An 18259-nucleotide genomic window follows, 5' to 3' on the forward strand; every position below is an offset into this window, starting at 1 on the left:
TGGTCTGCTGTGACGCACGTGGTAGGAATTCAATCAGGTCGCTACTGGGTAGCATCCCTGGGTGGCAAATACATTGCAAGAACGGTTCTCCACGGCCTGTTACTGTGTGTGAAATGTATAGGCTACAGCATACATTAAAAGACTTTGTAGTGAGCCACTTCGTTTCTTGTGTGTATGACAATAAGTGGCGGGTGGGACAGATAATTAGTGTCTCTCATGAGCCGCAAGATATAACCGTCTCCTTTATGACACCTCATGGTCCTGGTAATGCTTTCAAATGGCCATCATCAAAAGATTATTGTGCAGTTCCCATTTCCCAAGTACTGCTCTTGTTGGATCATCCTTATCTGTGTGCAAATTCAGCTCGCCTATACAAGATCAGTGAGAAGCAGATAAAAAAAAACCTCTCTTCAACAGTGCAGTGTTGATTGTTACATTGTAGGAAATTTTAATTCATGAAAATTCATGAAGTAAATCATAACAGAAGACAATAATAATTTGTGAATAAAATCATAGAAAGAAAAATGGGTATAAATGTTCTATATCTCGTTTTTATTGTAAAATGCTTTCCAACAAAATTATGAATTGTTTTCCCACTCACTTACAATGTTGTAAAGTAATGATTGTGATTCAGAAATACCAGTTTTTTGGCATTTACTTAAAATAGACGAAAGTTTAAGTACTTGTCATGATTTTTGACCTTGAGAGTAGAACTAGGTCTCCCTAAAATGTTTGTCACATTTTGTACAGACAAGTATTGCCCCCTCGGTTCGTACATTCCCTAAGTGCAATGACCAACAAACGTGCGATGAATTTCTTGGAACTTTAGGATGGAGAAAATAATTTCTAAATAACCGAAAAATGTCAGACTCTTTCATCTTTATGTACAAATATTTTGACAATTTAAGAATTTTAAGCATTAATGTCATAGCTGACAGCTGTCAGCAGTCCTTCCAGTTAATCATTTCTCAAGGCAAACTTAATTTACAAATTTTCAGTTTATTAAAAAAAAAAAAACAAAAAAAGAACAACTCAGAAGTGTGTATGCATTAATCGTGTCTCATAGTATTGGGAGCAAAGTATTTGTTGAAAATAGATTCAGTTCTGTATCACTTTTAGTTTTTGTATTACAATTTTTCCTTTCCTTGCGACATTTTCACAAATACTCTCATTGAGAGAGAGATCTGTAGCGTTTTGACAAATCATCAGAAGACCAAAATATTGTAGTTTCGGAGAGGTATCATGTGGAACTTAAACATATATTTTTTTCAGCAAAATTTGAAACAGTAATGTCACACATTCACTCTTGACCTGTATGATTTGAGATAAAATCGCCCCAACGACTTGAGCCCATGCCACGTCGAGTTGCTGCACTACGCAGGACGAAGGCAGTTAATACACTCCTGGAAATGGAAAAAAGAACACATTGACACCGGTGTGTCAGACCCACCATACTTGCTCCGGACACTGCGAGAGGGCTGTACAAGCAATGATCACACGCACGGCACAGCGGACACACCAGGAACCGCGGTGTTGGCCGTCGAATGGCGCTAGCTGCGCAGCATTTGTGCACCGCCGCCGTCAGTGTCAGCCAGTTTGCCGTGGCATACGGAGCTCCATCGCAGTCTTTAACGCTGGTAGCATGCCGCGACAGCGTGGACGTGAACCGTATGTGCAGCTGACGGACTTTGAGCGAGGGCGTATAGTGGGCATGCGGGAGGCCGGGTGGACGTACCGCCGAATTGCTCAACACGTGGGGCGTGAGGTCTCCACAGTACATCGATGTTGTCGCCAGTGGTCGGCGGAAGGTGCACGTGCCCGTCGACCTGGGACCGGACCGCAGCGACGCACGGATGCACGCCAAGACCGTAGGATCCTACGCAGTGCCGTAGGGGACCGCACCGCCACTTCCCAGCAAATTAGGGACACTGTTGCTCCTGGGGTATCGGCGAGGACCATTCGCAACCGTCTCCATGAAGCTGGGCTACGGTCCCGCACACCGTTAGGCCGTCTTCCGCTCACGCCCCAACATCGTGCAGCCCGCCTCCAGTGGTGTCGCGACAGGCGTGAATGGAGGGACGAATGGAGACGTGTCGTCTTCAGTGATGAGAGTCGCTTCTGCCTTGGTGCCAATGATGGTCGTATGCGTGTTTGGCGCCGTGCAGGTGAGCGCCACAATCAGGACTGCATACGACCGAGGCACACAAGGCCAACACCCGGCATCATGGTGTGGGGAGCGATCTCCTACACTGGCCGTACACCACTGGTGATCGTCGAGGGGACACTGAATAGTGCACGGTACATCCAAACAGTCATCGAACCCATCGTTCTACCATTCCTAGACCGGCAAGGGAACTTGCTGTTCCAACAGGACAATGCGCGTCCGCATGTATCCCGTGCCACCCAACGTGCTCTAGAAGGTGTAAGTCAACTACCCTGGCCAGCAAGATCTCCGGATCTGTCCCCCATTGAGCATGTTTGGGACTGGATGAAGCGTCGTCTCACGCGGTCTGCACGTCCAGCACGAACGCTGGTCCAACTGAGGCGCCAGGTGGAAATGGCATGGCAAGCCGTTCCACAGGACTACATCCAGCATCTCTACGATCGTTTCCATGGGAGAATAGCGGCCTGCATTGCTGCGAAAGGTGGATATACACTGTACTAGTGCCGACATTGTGCATGCTCTGTTGCCTGTGTCTATGTGCCTGTGGTTCTGTCAGTGTGATCATGTGATGTATCTGACCCCAGGAATGTGTCAATAAAGTTTCCCCTTCCTGGGACAATGAATTTACGGTGTTCTTATTTCAATTTCCAGGAGTGTATATTATATTAGGAGGTATCCCATGACTTGACACCTCAGTGCATTTTCACTTACGGAAATAGAAAACGCTCTCGTTAGTGCATGGAAAACAACACACGAAAAAAAATGTTTCTGAGCGCGTCACCCCCCCCCCCTCTCCCCCGGTCTCTCTCTCTCTCTCTCTCTCTCTCTCTTCCTCTACCATGCTACAGAGCACTGCGAAGATTATGCACGAAGTTCCTACTTTCCAGGCCGCCATACAATATTTAGCAGAGGGTACATGGAATACCAGAATCATTTCATCCTCTCCCCTCCCCCACCTACATATACTTCGATAATCCGCTGTCCACCTACGGCGCGTGACGAAGGACACCCCCTTACCACTACTAGGCTTTCCTTTCCTGTTCCATTCGCAAACAGAAAGAGCGAAAAAAATTGCCTATATGTCTCCGTATGAGCGCTATTTCTCGCAACGTATCTTCGTGGTCCTTAACGTGCAATATATGTTGGGAGGTAATAGAATCGTTCTGCGGTCAGCTTCAAATGTCGGTCCTGTAAATTTTCCTCGAAAAGAATGTCGCCTTCCCTACAGGGATTCCCAGTTGAGTTCACGAAACATCTTAGTTATACCTTCCTTGAATCCGACCTGGTGCGGATCCCAAATATGCGATCACTACTCAAGCATAGGTCGCATTAGCGTCCTACATTCGTTCTTCTGTACAGATGAACCACACTTTCCCAAAGTTCTGCCAATAAACCGAAGTCGACCATTTCGCCTTCCCAAACACAGTCCTCACATGCTCGTTTCGTTTCATATCACCTCGCAGTATTACGCTGAGATATTTGAACGACGCTAGTGTCAAGCAGCCAATGCCTCTTTGTTTTTCCTACTCTTCCACATTAACTTCAACTTTTCTACATTAAAGCCAGCTGCCATTCATCACACCAAGTAGAAATATCGTGTAAGTCATGTCGTCCTACAGTCGCTCAACTTCCCGTACAGCACACAGTCATCAGCAAACAACCACAGATTGCTGCCCGCCCTGTCTACCAAATTATTTATATACACTATGTGATCAAAAGTGTCCGGGCACCTGGATGAAAATGAGTTGAAAGTTCATGGCGCCCTCCATCGCTGATGCTGGAATTCAGTATGGTTTTGGCCCACCCTTAGCCTTGATGACAGCTTCCACTCTCGCATGCATACGTTCAGTCAGGTGCTGGAAGGCTTCTTGGGGAATGGCAGCCCATTCTTCACGGAGTGCTGCACTGAGGAGAGGTCTCGATGTCGGTCGATGAGGCCTGGCACGAAGTCGGCATTCCAAAACATCCCAAAGGTGTTCTATAGTTATATATGATTCAGGTCAGGACTGTGCAGGCCAGTCCTTCACTGGGACATTTGTGTCGTGTAACCACTCCGCCACAGGCCGTGCATTTTGAACAGGTGCTCGATCGCGTTGAAAGATGCAATCGCCATCCCCGAATTGCTCTTCATCAGTGGGAAGCAAGAAGCTGTGTAAAACATCAATGCAGGCCTGTGCTGTGATAGTGCTACGCAAAACAACAACGGGTGCAAGCCCCTTCCATGAAAAACACGACCACACCATAACACCACCTCTTCCGAATTTTACTACTGGCACTCCTGCGCTATCAGATGATGTTCTCCGACCACTCGCCATACCCACACTCGTTTTGTAACCAACATTGAAAGTGCCTTGATATTGCTAAGAGTGTGCTAAATGATAATTTCAGGTTCTGGACCCTACTTGCACCATAGACGCTCCTTAAAAAGAACGAACAAAGATCAACGAATTTTACTTTTTTTTTTTTAGATTTTTAAAGGTTGGGCACAAAGTAAGCCCCGGGCACTCCTCGCTCTGGGCACCGTTATGGAAAATGCGTTGGTATTGCATTGATTTCACCTTTCTGTCAACCACTATTTTCCATACGGAATACAAATTATGCGCAGACTGACGGCGAGAGGAATTTTTTTTAAACGCCTATGTACGTAAAAGTGAGTAACGTTAATATTCGGACACTGAGATTTTTATTTTGCGGTATCGTGACTTTATCCTTACCAAAACAAACAAAACTCATAAACAATTATTACATTAAGTTATGTCCCTTGTAAATATCAGCATAAACTTTGTCAACATAACTCACGAAAGATCCTTAATAATACAATTAAATAATCGGTCCAGTTTTCACTTTTAATATTTGAATACGTTTCAGAACCAATTATTTCAAGGCAAGTTTTGTGCAAAAAATGTTTCAATATCTTGTCGGGCAGCGAGTTGTTGCACCACCTCTTCCAAAAGCTGCAGGTCAGGGTGCTGATGACCAAGATGTCAAGCGTCCCTCACCTCAAATCAACATCACCACCACCAACAAATTCTGCAGCATACTGCTAGTGATCTTTTTTAAGTAGTCATTACATAGACCGTCCCATGCTTCTATAAGTTTCTTTGGAAGATATTGATGTTTTTTTCTTCTTCTAATATATAACTCTAGTTCTCCCCACACCCTGTCAATAGGGTTGAGTTCTGGTGAATGATGTTGTGGTTGTAAAACTTTCGAGCAGTTATACAACAAATATTTGCGCACAATGTAGGCTTTCTTTCGGGTCATTGTCCTGCTAAAACTTTTAACACTTTGGCGTGAACTGTTTTTCATATATCCAGATAGACATTTTTGACCATAATACTATCGGTGAACACTAATTCGTTCGCTCTACATGGATACGGCCACAGACAAGACCACTGCCACCTGCATGCTTTACAGTCGGCATTAACATTGGTCACTTAGTGCTTCTTTCGCCTTCCGCCACACCATCAACCGTCCATTCGACCCAAAAATATTTAATTTAGTTTTCTATAAGAATGATGTCGTTCTACCATGTTTCTTCATTCTTCATAAACTCTTTAGCAAAGTCGAGATCCTTATTTCGATTTTGTTCATTCACGTACGGATCTTTCGTAGCCACTCTTCCAGTGTAACCAGCATCTCTCAATGCTGTACGGATCGTCTGAGGATGTACGTTGTTTCCCGTGTCGTTTAGAAGCTCGCTTTTTAATGTGAGTGCACTGAGTGGACGATCCTTTTTTATATTTCGTATTAGATTCATCTAGTTAACGTCTTTGGTTGCTCCTTTAGAATATAGATTCTAAAAGGCCCTCGTAGCAGCAGTTTGTCTGTATGATTGATCTTTCGCGTTATGAAAAATCACGATATTAGTTTTACGTGGGATTGTATCGTCTGGGCAGCCCATCGCGCTTGTGAGCAAACCCTGCCTCCAAATTGAAGAGTATAAACTTGGCGTCAACGATCAAATCACTACCAACCGTCGGAATATTTAAGTAACATGAAAATTGAACAATGTTTTATTTAATGCCTGTTATTTAACGACTGTTGGGTGAAAACAATTCATACTGTTATTCACGGGACATATAACGTAATATAATACTTGGTTACTTTCCTATTTGTTTCATCGGGAATAAAGTTATGATGCTATAAAGTGAAAATCTCATAGAGTACAGTAGCTAACGGCTATTTGCCGTATGTACAAGGGCAGTGTCACGGAAAGGATGAAGTTCTGTATCTGCGGAACATCAGATTAGCCCACATTTGGAAAGCCGTAAACGGAAATTTTGCCTCGTTGGGATGATTTGTGCACGAACATAAAAAGTTTTTCAGAAATAATATTTCCTCAAATTGAATAGGAGGTGGTGGTGGTGATACTAGAAGTTGCCACCGTCATTATTGAACCAGTTTCGAGATTTGTACTCCGTTGTCCGAAACCCGTCGAAATTGAGCACTGAACTACTAGTGTTTTAAGGTTTCTCCATTATTGTCACATTTAATCCTTGTCAGTTTCTGTGGTAAATAGTGAACATGACAGAAAAGACATTGAAAAAACGATGAACATTTATATTACCACTCAAAGTAGCCAGTTGGATATTTCCATCTTGCTCGCATTCGACTAATTTCAACTTTCCGCGCAGCAGCACGGTGCAGATTTGCTACCACTGCGTTTCTAGAGTTGGAAACCTACGGTATAGCTACAAAGCGAAAGTAATTGTAAACATAGTTTGTATATAAAGGTAGACATATAGCATTTAATAATGTTTGAATTAGTACATAAATGATTTTAGGCCCATAAATAAAAGAAATGTAACATTATTTTGGGATTGCACAATAATCTTTACACACATTTAAGTAAATTTAAAACCACAATAAAGCCGAAAATGTAGCTAAAGGCCATACATAGTATTTACTAACAATGCAGACAGAATTATTATAATTTCCATTATGTCTGTAAGCGAGAAAACCATCTAATCCATAAACATAACAGAGCAATGTCATTTACTTGGTACACATTTTGTCACATACAGTGATTTAATTCAGAATTGTGATATTTGATTCCCTCTTCACAATTTTGTGGTGTTTGAGTGATCTGCACACAAGAAACAATGACAGGGGCTCCATTTTGAAAGTGTAAATTTCTGCGTAACTCTTCACAAATTGAACGTCATTGTCTGTTCCTTGCGATCGAAGTTCCTTGTCGTTGGTCTTGCAGCTTTAATCTTCTGAAAAGTGCATTGACATCTAGTGGCGGTGACACATTAGTTGGTACAGTAACTAGATGTGGTTTCATCATTTGACGAGCCAAATTCTTCAAAAATGTTCTGGTACTGGCTGGTTCATTCTGGTGATTGGCTTTGTGAATTATTGAGGCATGTATTGCTGCTATGTTCAGTAATGCTTAAAAAGAGCCAATGGCGATCTCCTTGTCTCTCGGGAAACACAGTGTGTGCCACATAACTGGTCAATTGGGTGTATTCCCCCTCGCGTCATATAGTCTAAAATTAACGTAGGCTTCCCTGTCTTTTCACCCACAGTCCCTTCGTCATGCTTCGTTGAAACCTACCGACATAGACTTGCTCTTTTTAGGAACATGCAAGACAAGAGTAATGGCTTTTTGAAAGCCAATAATATTAGAAGCAACTGCATGATACTTCAGTTGTATAAACTGTTTAAGCACTTACCTTTTATTCTTACGCAGTGTACCAATAGTAGTGACGCCCTTCTGTAGAAGAGATAATGCTAGTGAGTAATCAGTGTACCAATTATCAGTTGTCAGATTTCTGCTTGAATCAGTGTACCAATTATTGGTAGTGAGATTTCTGTTTGACCCTGAAATTGCATCTGCCAATCTGTTTACGCCATCAGTGGGCTGATTGATAGGCATTAAGGCCCACAGCAAACTAAGTTGCAAGAAAAGTTTTAGCATCACGTAGAGCATACATTTTCATGCCATATTGTGCAGGTTTACTTGGAATGTAAGATGTGAAACTGCATCTGCTTCCAAATGGTTCTAGCTTTTCAACAATTGCTACATATTCGCTAGGGGTGTAGTAACTTTGACAATTTTGTGTAAATAAATTAAGGATATTTGTTATGAGTGTCAGCTCTTTTTTTTTTTGGGAGCGGGAACTTTTTTATTTTTTAGTTCCTGCAGTCAGAGTACTCAACACTACTGTCATGTTCCTACTCGCATTTTGACTCTTCTTTTTTTTACTGTAGGCGATTGCTCCAGAACTGACTATTGTAGAAGTCCTAATTTCTAAGCCAGGGTGAAGAAATACTGGTAAACATATTTTGACAGTGGTAGCTCATGGAAAACGACAGTGGAGTGGACGATGAAGTAACACTCCCAAAGAGTTACATTTATTTTATCCACAATGTTATGCATAATAAAACCATAAAACACGTCGAAAGTGATTCTATACAGATAACAGAAATTATTAATCGACATAGAAAGAATTTCTTCGGATTCATCTTGTGGATGACATCGGAAGTTCACTGAGGCTTTTTGCGGATGATGCTGTGATATATCGAGAGGTTGTAACAATGGAAAATTGTAATGAAATGCGGGAGGATCTGCAGCGAATTGACGCATGGTGCAGGGAATGGCAATTGAATCTCAATGTAGACAAGTGTAATGTGCTGCGAATACATAGAAAGAAAGATCCCTTATCATTTAGCTCAATATAGCAGGTCAGCAACTGGAAGCAGTTAATTCCATAAATTATCTGGGAGTACGCATTAGGAGTGATTTAAAATAGAATGATCATATAAAGCTGATCGTCGGTAAATCAGATGCCAGACTGAGATTCATTGGAAGAATCCTAAGGAAATGCAATCCGAAAACAAAGGAAGTAGGTTACAGTACGCTTGTTCGCCCACTGCTTGAATACTGCTCAGCAGTGTGGGATCCGTACCAGATAGGGTTGATAGAAGAGATAGAGAAGATCCAACGGAGAGCAGCGCGCTTCGTTACAGGATCATTTAGTAATCGCGAAAGCGTTACGGAGATGATAGATAAATTCCAGTGGAAGACTGCAGGAGAGACGCTCAGTAGCTCAGTACGGGCTTTTGTTGAATTTGTGAGAACATACCTTCACCGAAGAGTCAAGCAGGATATTGCTCCGTCCTACGTATATCTCGCGAAGAGACCATGAGGATAAAACCAGAGAGATTAGAGCCCACACAGAGGCATACAGACAGTCTTTCTTTCCACGAACAATACGAGGCTGGTATAGAAGGGAGAACCGATAGAGGTACTCAAAGTACCCTCCGCCGCACACCGTCAGGTGGCTTGCGGAGTATGGATGTAGATGTAGATTACAAGAACTGCAAACAAGTCCGCAATATGAACAAGCAAAATTTGCCAGATGCTCAGCGAGTCGATACTAGGATTCTGGAATGTCTAGCGGTGACGAACATATTTACCAAATGACTCCTTGCCATTCATTAATGACTTATTAGACTCAAAACATTTCAAACAAATTGGTGATATTTTTTAAGAGATGCAAAGTATATAATTTGCTGAAAGTTGTGCTAGCAGTGCCACTGTCCAATGTGTTTGTAGAGTGGATTTTGTGTGGTGTGTTCCTGGGGCATCGAAAGAACCAGTCTGAAAGTGGAAATGGTTAAAGCCAACTACTAGCGAATTTTAACTACCGTGTGAAATGTGGTAAAATTGTAAAAATCCGACAACAGGAAAGAACTTGTTAAAGCTGTGAAGTCAAAAGAGAAGTATAACTTCAAAATATAACTAGCAAAGAAAGTAAAGGCTCGCAGAAATGCCTTGATTCGCAGTGTTATCAGTGATTATCATGTTAAATAAATAATAATAATACATTTGAGTCCTTCGATTTGGCTACAGTTAAAAGTTGGCAGCGTTATGAGGACTACAGACAAATATCAGAAAGATCTTCATTAGTTGTGGAAAGAAGTTCTTCTATTTCCTCGTTTGTTAGACCCTGAGCCATGAAGAGGAAATGTATTGTAGAGTGATATTAATTTTCAAATTATGCAAGAAATTTACCGAGAATTTAACTCATGTGATGTTTAGTTTATGGAACAATATAACTCCTCTTTACGAAATAGTTAATATTTGGTGCATCCTAATATAGAATTAAATTTTATACAATAAATAATTATTAAAAAGAGCCACAAAACAGATGTTCAAGGAAAACTAGACATAATATAAAAACTACTTAAACGACAGGTGACGCTCTGCAAATCTGGACCACTGATGCACTTCTTATAGGCAGACACTGCTATGAACTAGAAAGTTATGAACTTCGCAGAAATCATTGTTAAAGCATCTCCATTACTGCGACAACAATGAGCATTTAAAAAAGCTGGTAACATATTTGCACCTGCGTTGCCGTTCGAGGGTTAATAATGGAACAGGTGATTCAGAAGACGTAAGATGAAAGGACATTTCACTTATTATTTGAAACACTTCTTGTCCCAGTGCCTTTTCATGGTGAATATGGCACGCGCCACTTTATGAGGTGTATATTGAGAATTGTGAACAGATCAGTCGTCGGTGTATTAAGTTTCGTTCGTACTATGCAGCATTAATAAAAATTTTCTCTAATTGCTGGTGAGTAAATATTGACCCATCGCCCATGGAATATTTTTCTTGGAGGTTCATAATTCCCTCTAAAAGAATAACGAATCCATACAAGAAAGTAAAATATGAGGCTACAGGCAAGACACTTTCAAATTTTCAAATGCAGACAGATGTGCTTTCGAAATGAAATCCCTAGAATGTCCGTCAGTATGTAAGTTCGTTCTCTCTCTCTCTCTCTCTCTCTGCCATGTATCATGCTGACAAGCAAGTGTTCGGCCAGCACTTTCCCATTTGAAAGATTAGCTAAGACATCGGCATTTACCAGCTTACTTCTGCTGAGAATTTTAGCTTGTATTTTTCTGTTAACAGAGGTTGAGTCTCTCTTTAGATATATTACTGCAAGTTCGGAATTATGCAACTGGCTTGAAAATATTTAGTTATTTGTACCGATATTTAGAAACCAAAGTACAGTACTATCCTTTGGTAAACTGAAATCGATAGTTCCATTCCCCATAGCTGACTTGCGATCTCTTCGCACAACGCGTGGCGCTGTTGCCGGTCGATACAGGAACTATCGCTTAGATATGGCGGCCACCTTGTGACTGGACCTAAGACGAGCGTGGTCGCAATTGTGCAATAATTGCGGTGCCATATAAGCTCGACACTGCTATCTAAACACACATTAGCAAGATTTTGGTAACAGACAACAGTGTTCCGATGCAATTGGTGATTTTATAAGCATTATACGCAGTGTATTTGAAGAGCTAAAACCGCAGTGACGCAGTGTTTTGCTGTATCTCGTTTCAGTCCTACTTGTGGAATCTAAGTGAGGTTTCGTATTCCAGTTATTATCTCAGTGTATCGTATTCGTTATTGCAGTTGTGTGGCCACGAAGTGAAGTAAATGTAAATCAGGGTTTTATAAAAAAAGTTGTGACGTCAGAAACTCCACCCTCAGCAACTGATGACATACCAGTTGGACAGCGAACGGCCTAAATTACGTCACCGGCAATAGAGGTAATAGAAATAGTTAAGTTCAATCGTTTTTTAATATGTAATGAAACCATTTCTAATCCGTGTTATATTCAGAGAACTGCTTCCAGGACTTAAAATCACATTCAGAAGGTAGACGGAGAATTTTTTTGTCTAACGGAAACTTAAGTTTTGGGGCGAGTTTTGGGGAAAATGGGAGGAGGAGATTGTTTAGAAGTGAGAAACTTTCCAAATAGCTAGAAATGACCATGAATGTCCATGTTTCATTTGTGAAGTCGTGCATTGTACGGTAGTTGAATCGCATGTGTGGTCAGATATTCTAATTCCATATTTTCGGTAAATTTTTGTTTCTGGTATTTGCCGAAGCACATTTAATGCAGTTCTAATTTGTAAATCTAAATTAGTTTGTTCTTGGGTAAGAAGCATGAAGGTATCATTGCGCGGCTCTCATCGGATGTTTGCACGTGGAGTTTGTATTATAGATTAGGGACGATGTAAACGTGTTCGGGGTGAAAACTATTGAGTTACTATTGGATTTTTGTAATCGCATTAAATAATATACCATGGTTTCGTCGGAAATTGATGTTAGCTACTAATCATAATTTCACAGTGGAATTAGTAGTAGTTTTATAACTGAGCTACTTCTTAAAAGCGTTGCTCCATTATATTAATTTATTGGATCATGTGTAACGTGAAGTAAGTTTTTAAGGGTAAAAATATTCTAAAGATATTTGCGCATATGTGGAATATACTTGTGACTTTAGTGGGAAGAAAATTTTTTGTAAAATTAATAGTGTAAATGAACTAGTTGTACCATCTATTTAGTCCCACTAATTAGTGAAACAACAGATCGAATTAAGAAAAATTTCACTTCGGTTGTGAAGTAGAAGACAAAATTTTTTTAAATTAGAAATCTGAAAAGTGTATTCTGGGTTTGTGTCGAGTGCATACAGATTACTGGAGGTAACCTGACATTTTCTTTCTTAGATGTGAATTGTCTTGTGTCTTGTCTTTCAATCTCTGCTGCTATGTCAGTTTATTGCGTATATTGTCAAAGTACTTCTGCATGCAACAGATTGAAGTATCGTGTTTTTCTTAATAATTATTGTGGTGTAAATTGGGTAATAGCAATAGCAGATTCGGTGATTAAGCTGAAAAGTGACTTGTTTTAATTGACTCAGAACCCAGAAAGTCACTGGAGGAGTAAAAAGTAGGACACTTGATTTAAGGAAATTGATTGTCTGTGTGCCCATTGCTGAGATTAGATCGGAAAGAGGATGATAGTTGTCACCACCTCATGCTTGCTTCAGCAAAGGTCTAGTAGATTTGTTCCTTAGGCACTCTCTCTTTCATTTTATGCTTTGCGATACAGTATTTCAGGAATGAAATATCCAAACTACTAATTGAAAATGCATACAAGAAGTTAAGTACACCATGCTTCAAAACAAGATTGTAATTAGCTTAACAGCCCTTAATAAAGATTGTGTACAGATATAAACTATTCCAGTGCTGAAACTAGGCTGAAAAAGCCAAATATGTTATAGCAACCAGCTATACTTAATTTAGCAATTCCTGGATTTCAGCAAGACATTAAATTAACCCCAAATGTAGATTGTCAATCAGCATGCACATTTGACAAAAATTATTGTATTGCTGGAGCAGTCATAGAGTATGTTCAAAGAATATGATTTATATGGTGACAGCTGGGATTAGGCTGTAAGATCACAAACAAAAGGCATCCTAGCAGCGACTTGCATGGCTTAAGAGTGGAAACTGTAAATTCACTTACCTTCACCACTCATAGGGGAGGCACCCGCATAAAAGAAACAAAATATGTGTGTGTATTTTAAAATATGTGTGTATTTTAAAGAGAAGTGATGTTCATATTTTGTATAGTATTACTGCTATGATTTGCGAAGTACTAGACTTCTACCAAATTATCGACCCCTGCAGTATGTGTGAGAAGTCAGCTATTGTGGTGCTTGTTTAACAAAGTAGGTTTTACATTAATTTAAAAGATTAACTTCTTGTCTTTAGCTGATCTTTAAACTAGCTTGCCTAACTAGTTCTGAGAAGTATTGTACACAGTCTTGGGTCTCTCTCTCTCTCTCTCTCTCTCTCTCTCTCTCTCTCTCTCTCTCTCTCGCACAGTTAATGACAAACATGTTTCAGGTTGAAGAGAAGAACCCTAATGTGTCTAACTTGGATGATGGTCAGCTGAAAGCTCTGTTGGATGAAGCGATTACATACAAGTGTCCAAAAGATCGTGAAGGAAAAAGTGATTTGTTCAGGGTGAGTGTGGGTGCTGTATTTTACTGATTACTCTTTGTCAAGAATAAGTGAAAATCGTACCATTTATTTGATTTAATGAGATACTAACATAGGCCCACAGTAGGGTAATAGTGACATGGTATTTATCTGTTAAGTAACAGATGGAATAGTTTCAGCCTGCAGTGGTTTTTTTGTGTTAATTGTATGTTGATTCCATGTGACGTCTTAGTTTTGTTTCTAGGTATAAACTTTACAAATTTGTGTAAGAAAATCCAGCTTGCACATCCCAAAGCTATCCTTAATTTTACGGATGTTGTGGTTCGTTTATGTGCATCAATTTTTGATAACAGGGGCATATTAAAACTTCATTCATTCTCTCTCCCCTTTTTTACATTGTTTCTTCTGAATTGTATCTTTTGCAAGTTGTTGATTTTGGTTTATAAGTTAATGTCAGTGGTAGTTGGAAGGAGTGTCATTAAAGGTATCGTATTAACAAGACCTTTGGTGAACTTCCACTCGTTTTAAGTGGCAGTGTGTTGGTTCATGTCTCTAGCATTATTAAGTGTGTTGGAAATTCTCCACCCCACACTCCATCTCTCATCCCTCCACATAATTGTTTTTCCATTCACCTTGGATATTGCCAGTACAGATTGTCTGAAGATAGGCATCTTGCTTTTGTGTTTCATGGTTCTGATGATTGCTTCCACTTTCAACTAGATCTAAATTTATCACGCTGTGCGGAAAAGGAACTGTGGCATACTCTGTACAAATTTTCTATCCAAACATATTTTAATGAATTCATTCACCTCTTGTGGGTTCAAAAGCACTTATTATTTTTCATAATAAATGTAAAAACAACTACATCGTGAAAACAGCATTACTGTTAGAGCTTCTTAGATGGAGTAGTTCCATGTCTCCTAGCTTCCAGCATTGGAAATTTAACTGATAAAACACTGTGTAATTGGATAGAGATCTTTATTCAATGCTAAGTTTGGTGATAACATTAAATTATATTTTTAGTTGCCCAGTTTGATTAACAGACATTGTTAGCACTTGTTCATACTCTGCAGCAAAATGGTTCATCACTGGAGGTGAAACCAAGTAACCTTTTGTCCAGGATGACTCGTTAATTTGTGTAATTCAGAGCCCATAAAATATTTGTAGTCCACACCTCCAAGCACTTTGCAAGAAATATAAATTTTGATTTGGTCATAAATAGTGTCCCAAACTTCTAAGGTCAAAACTAGAAATCATAGAGAATCACAATACAATACCTAGAGATAAGGAAGTAGTGGTTAGAAACAAACTTCATTGACCTACACGACTTTTTGAGAGTTTATGCACAGATTCTATTATTTCCTCTGATGTTGTAAGTGTAGGACAGTATCTCTTTTGGCAATTAAACACTGAGGTGTGTTGTTCAGATACTAACAGATATTAACATTTGTATGGCATCATGCAGTCATTTTGAAAAACCACCACTGTTGTAGCAGATCTCAAAGTAATGTGTAAAATTTAAATGGAAAGGCAGCAAATAAGCCATCAGTAAGATTCCAGTCCATGAGGGTGACCATTTCTGATGATCTGTGATGAAAATGGCACACTGATTTCATCAGTTTGGGTATGTGTTCTGCTCGAGTTGAAAAAAAACTTAACAGCTGAGAGGCTTTGTTGATGGTTGATATAAATTGTAGGGAATGTGGCACTGTGCTGTTTAAACTGTTTACAGAACTCTTGGTTAAAAATAATTTCACTACATTGCTCGCAAGCATTGTTACAGATAGGTTGTCTAATTGCTGCTGGAAATGTTAATTTTGCATGAAGGATGATGGTTGTTCATTGATTAATATTTTTCTATGTGATCAAAAACTCCTGAAATTCAGCTTAGTGTACAATAGGTTGTCAGATTCTTATGAACCTTGTATGGTTTGAACAACTCACTTTCTTGTGAGGTTCTTTATATTAGGGTCATGGTTTACGCGAAACGTTTTCTGTAAATTTGTTGGACTTCCAGTCACTTAATATTGTTGCATCTTTATATGTCTTCAAATTTTTGTAGTGAATAATGCTCGATCTGAGAGAATTTCTCACAAAATGTAAAAAATAGTAAACTCCACATCTGCATATATTCTTCGAAAGCCACCTAGAAGATGGTATTGGAGGGTATGACAGACACTATGAACTTTCCCTTCCCTGATCCATTTGCAGTGGTTCATGGTAAGACTGATCATTGCTAAATCCTCCTACGGAGTTAAAATTTTTCTGCAGTCGTCTACCAGCACCACGCTGACGTGTGTGTTGGAAGTAATAGCTTACTTCACTTTTCCTGGATGTTGTTGTCGTCGTCGTCATCTTCAGGACTGGTTTACACAGTTCTCCATACTACTCTATCCTATACAAGAATCTTTATCTCTGAACGGCCTCTAGAACTGACATCCTATGGAATTGGGTTGCTGTGGTCATCCCTTGGTCTTCCTCCATCATTTTTACCCATCACGCTTTACTCTGGTACTAAATTGGCAATTCATTGCTGCCTCAGAAAATGTTCGATTAACAAATCCCTTACTTTAGTCAAATTGTGCCACACATTTCTTTTCTTCACAGTTCTATTCTGTACTGCCTCATTAGTTATGCAATGTACCCATCGAATCTTCAGCATTATTCTGTGGCACCACATTTCAAAAGCTTCAATTCTCTCCTTGTCTGAACAATATAATCACCCAAGTTTCTCTTCCCGTCAAAGCTACATCCGAGACACATACCTCAAGAAAAAGGCTTCCTATCACACTAGTTTGTATCTGGTAACAAATTTCTCTTCTTCAGAAACGCTTTTCTTGCCTTGCCAGTCTACATTTTATATCATCATTACTTTGGCCATCGTCAGTTACTTGGTACACAAGTAGGTTGTGCTTTCAGGGTGTCGTTTGCTAATTGAATTATCCAGTGTTGCCCAATTTAATCATACAGCATTCCATTACCTTTATTTTGCTTTGATGTTGATCTTATATCCTCCTTTCATGGAATGTACAGTCTTTGAACAAGTTTTGTCAACCACTTCATTTGTGGACTGGTTATGTTCCCTTAAGATTCTCTCAGTGAATCTCAGCCTGGCATCAGCTTTTGTGTAGTCCTTTCAATTTAGCTTGCTCTGGATGGTTAGATCTAAGTTCTTCATTGTAGTTACTGCTCCCAGTGATTTTTAACCAAAAGTGTAAGTGAGAAGACAATTGCTCATTTTTCAAGATATTGCTGGACAAGCAATTGTTAAGAAACATGTAAAGTTTACATACACGTGCTTAATTCATTATAAGCACCATGCTGCTGGAAATGCCCCTTTCCTGCCGTTTTTCCCTTATCTCAGAGTACTCTGTTTAGTGCCCTCTATTTATTGTAAAAGGTGAAATTTAGTAGAATATTAAATACAAAGAATAAAAATACGCAGATTAGTTTTTCCACAACTAATCATTCCATGGTTTTGTAAAAAGGGGGGGGGGGGGAGAAGGGAATGAGATTTGGTTAAGTTACTCAAATGCTATAGTGCATGTATTTCAGTGTGTGTCTACTGACGTTATATATAATTTAATGTCTTCTGTACTTTATTTTTTTTCTATTAACTGGTGTTTGTGGATAAATTTTGTAGTCTTAGATATTCTTACTTACTTTACAGGAACGTGCATCCCATGAATGAAAATGTTACTTGCCCATGAAAAATGAAAGAGTAGATGCACATTATCACAGTTTTCAGTATTTCAGCTATCTAATTCCGTTCACATTCATATCATCATTAGATGTAAATACTGTTGATGGGATTATCTAATTTTGTAATTACTGAAGTGTTCTATTGTGCCTTTAGTTCTTAGTGCGCAAAATTTAATTAAACATGTATTTGTGGTTGCTTCAGTGCTCTTCACTAAATTTGGAGAGGTCAGTTAAGTTCCCTTAGTTACAGTTTCTTATATGCCAAACTCTCCTACTGTACAGTGACCTTAGACTGTGATCTTGTTATAATAAATGATATGTGTCTTTGCCAGAGTCTTATGTTGTAATATTGCAAAATTGTGGACATGAAGAGTGGAATTGGTGACCTACTGACCTTGCTGCACACTCAAAGTGTTAAGCAGTAGAGAGAGACAAAACTAGGGAAACACAACAGTTTAGTTTAAAACAATTTTTCTTCATAGACCATGGGTGCCCATGTAACTGATAGCTCTCTCTCTCTCTCTCTCTCTCTCTCTCTCTCTCTCTCTCTCTGGGACATTTTACTATAGG

At 39.7% G+C, this 18259-nt stretch overlaps 1 protein-coding gene across 3 annotated transcripts in view; it reads left to right on the forward strand.

Annotated features, from left to right (window-relative positions):
- Positions 1-18259, forward strand: part of LOC124711958 (mucin-19-like) — a 534229-nt gene that overhangs the window by 459210 nt on the left and 56760 nt on the right. For all 3 annotated transcript variants that reach the window (XM_047242230.1, XM_047242231.1, XM_047242232.1), the window contains one exon: positions 13892-14011. In XM_047242230.1, coding sequence (XP_047098186.1) covers positions 13892-14011 — 120 coding nt within the window. The remainder of the gene's footprint in view (positions 1-13891; positions 14012-18259) is intronic.

This window comes from Schistocerca piceifrons, chromosome 8, assembly GCF_021461385.2.
Source record: "Schistocerca piceifrons isolate TAMUIC-IGC-003096 chromosome 8, iqSchPice1.1, whole genome shotgun sequence".
In the NCBI taxonomy this organism is placed as follows: Eukaryota; Metazoa; Arthropoda; class Insecta; order Orthoptera; family Acrididae; genus Schistocerca; species Schistocerca piceifrons.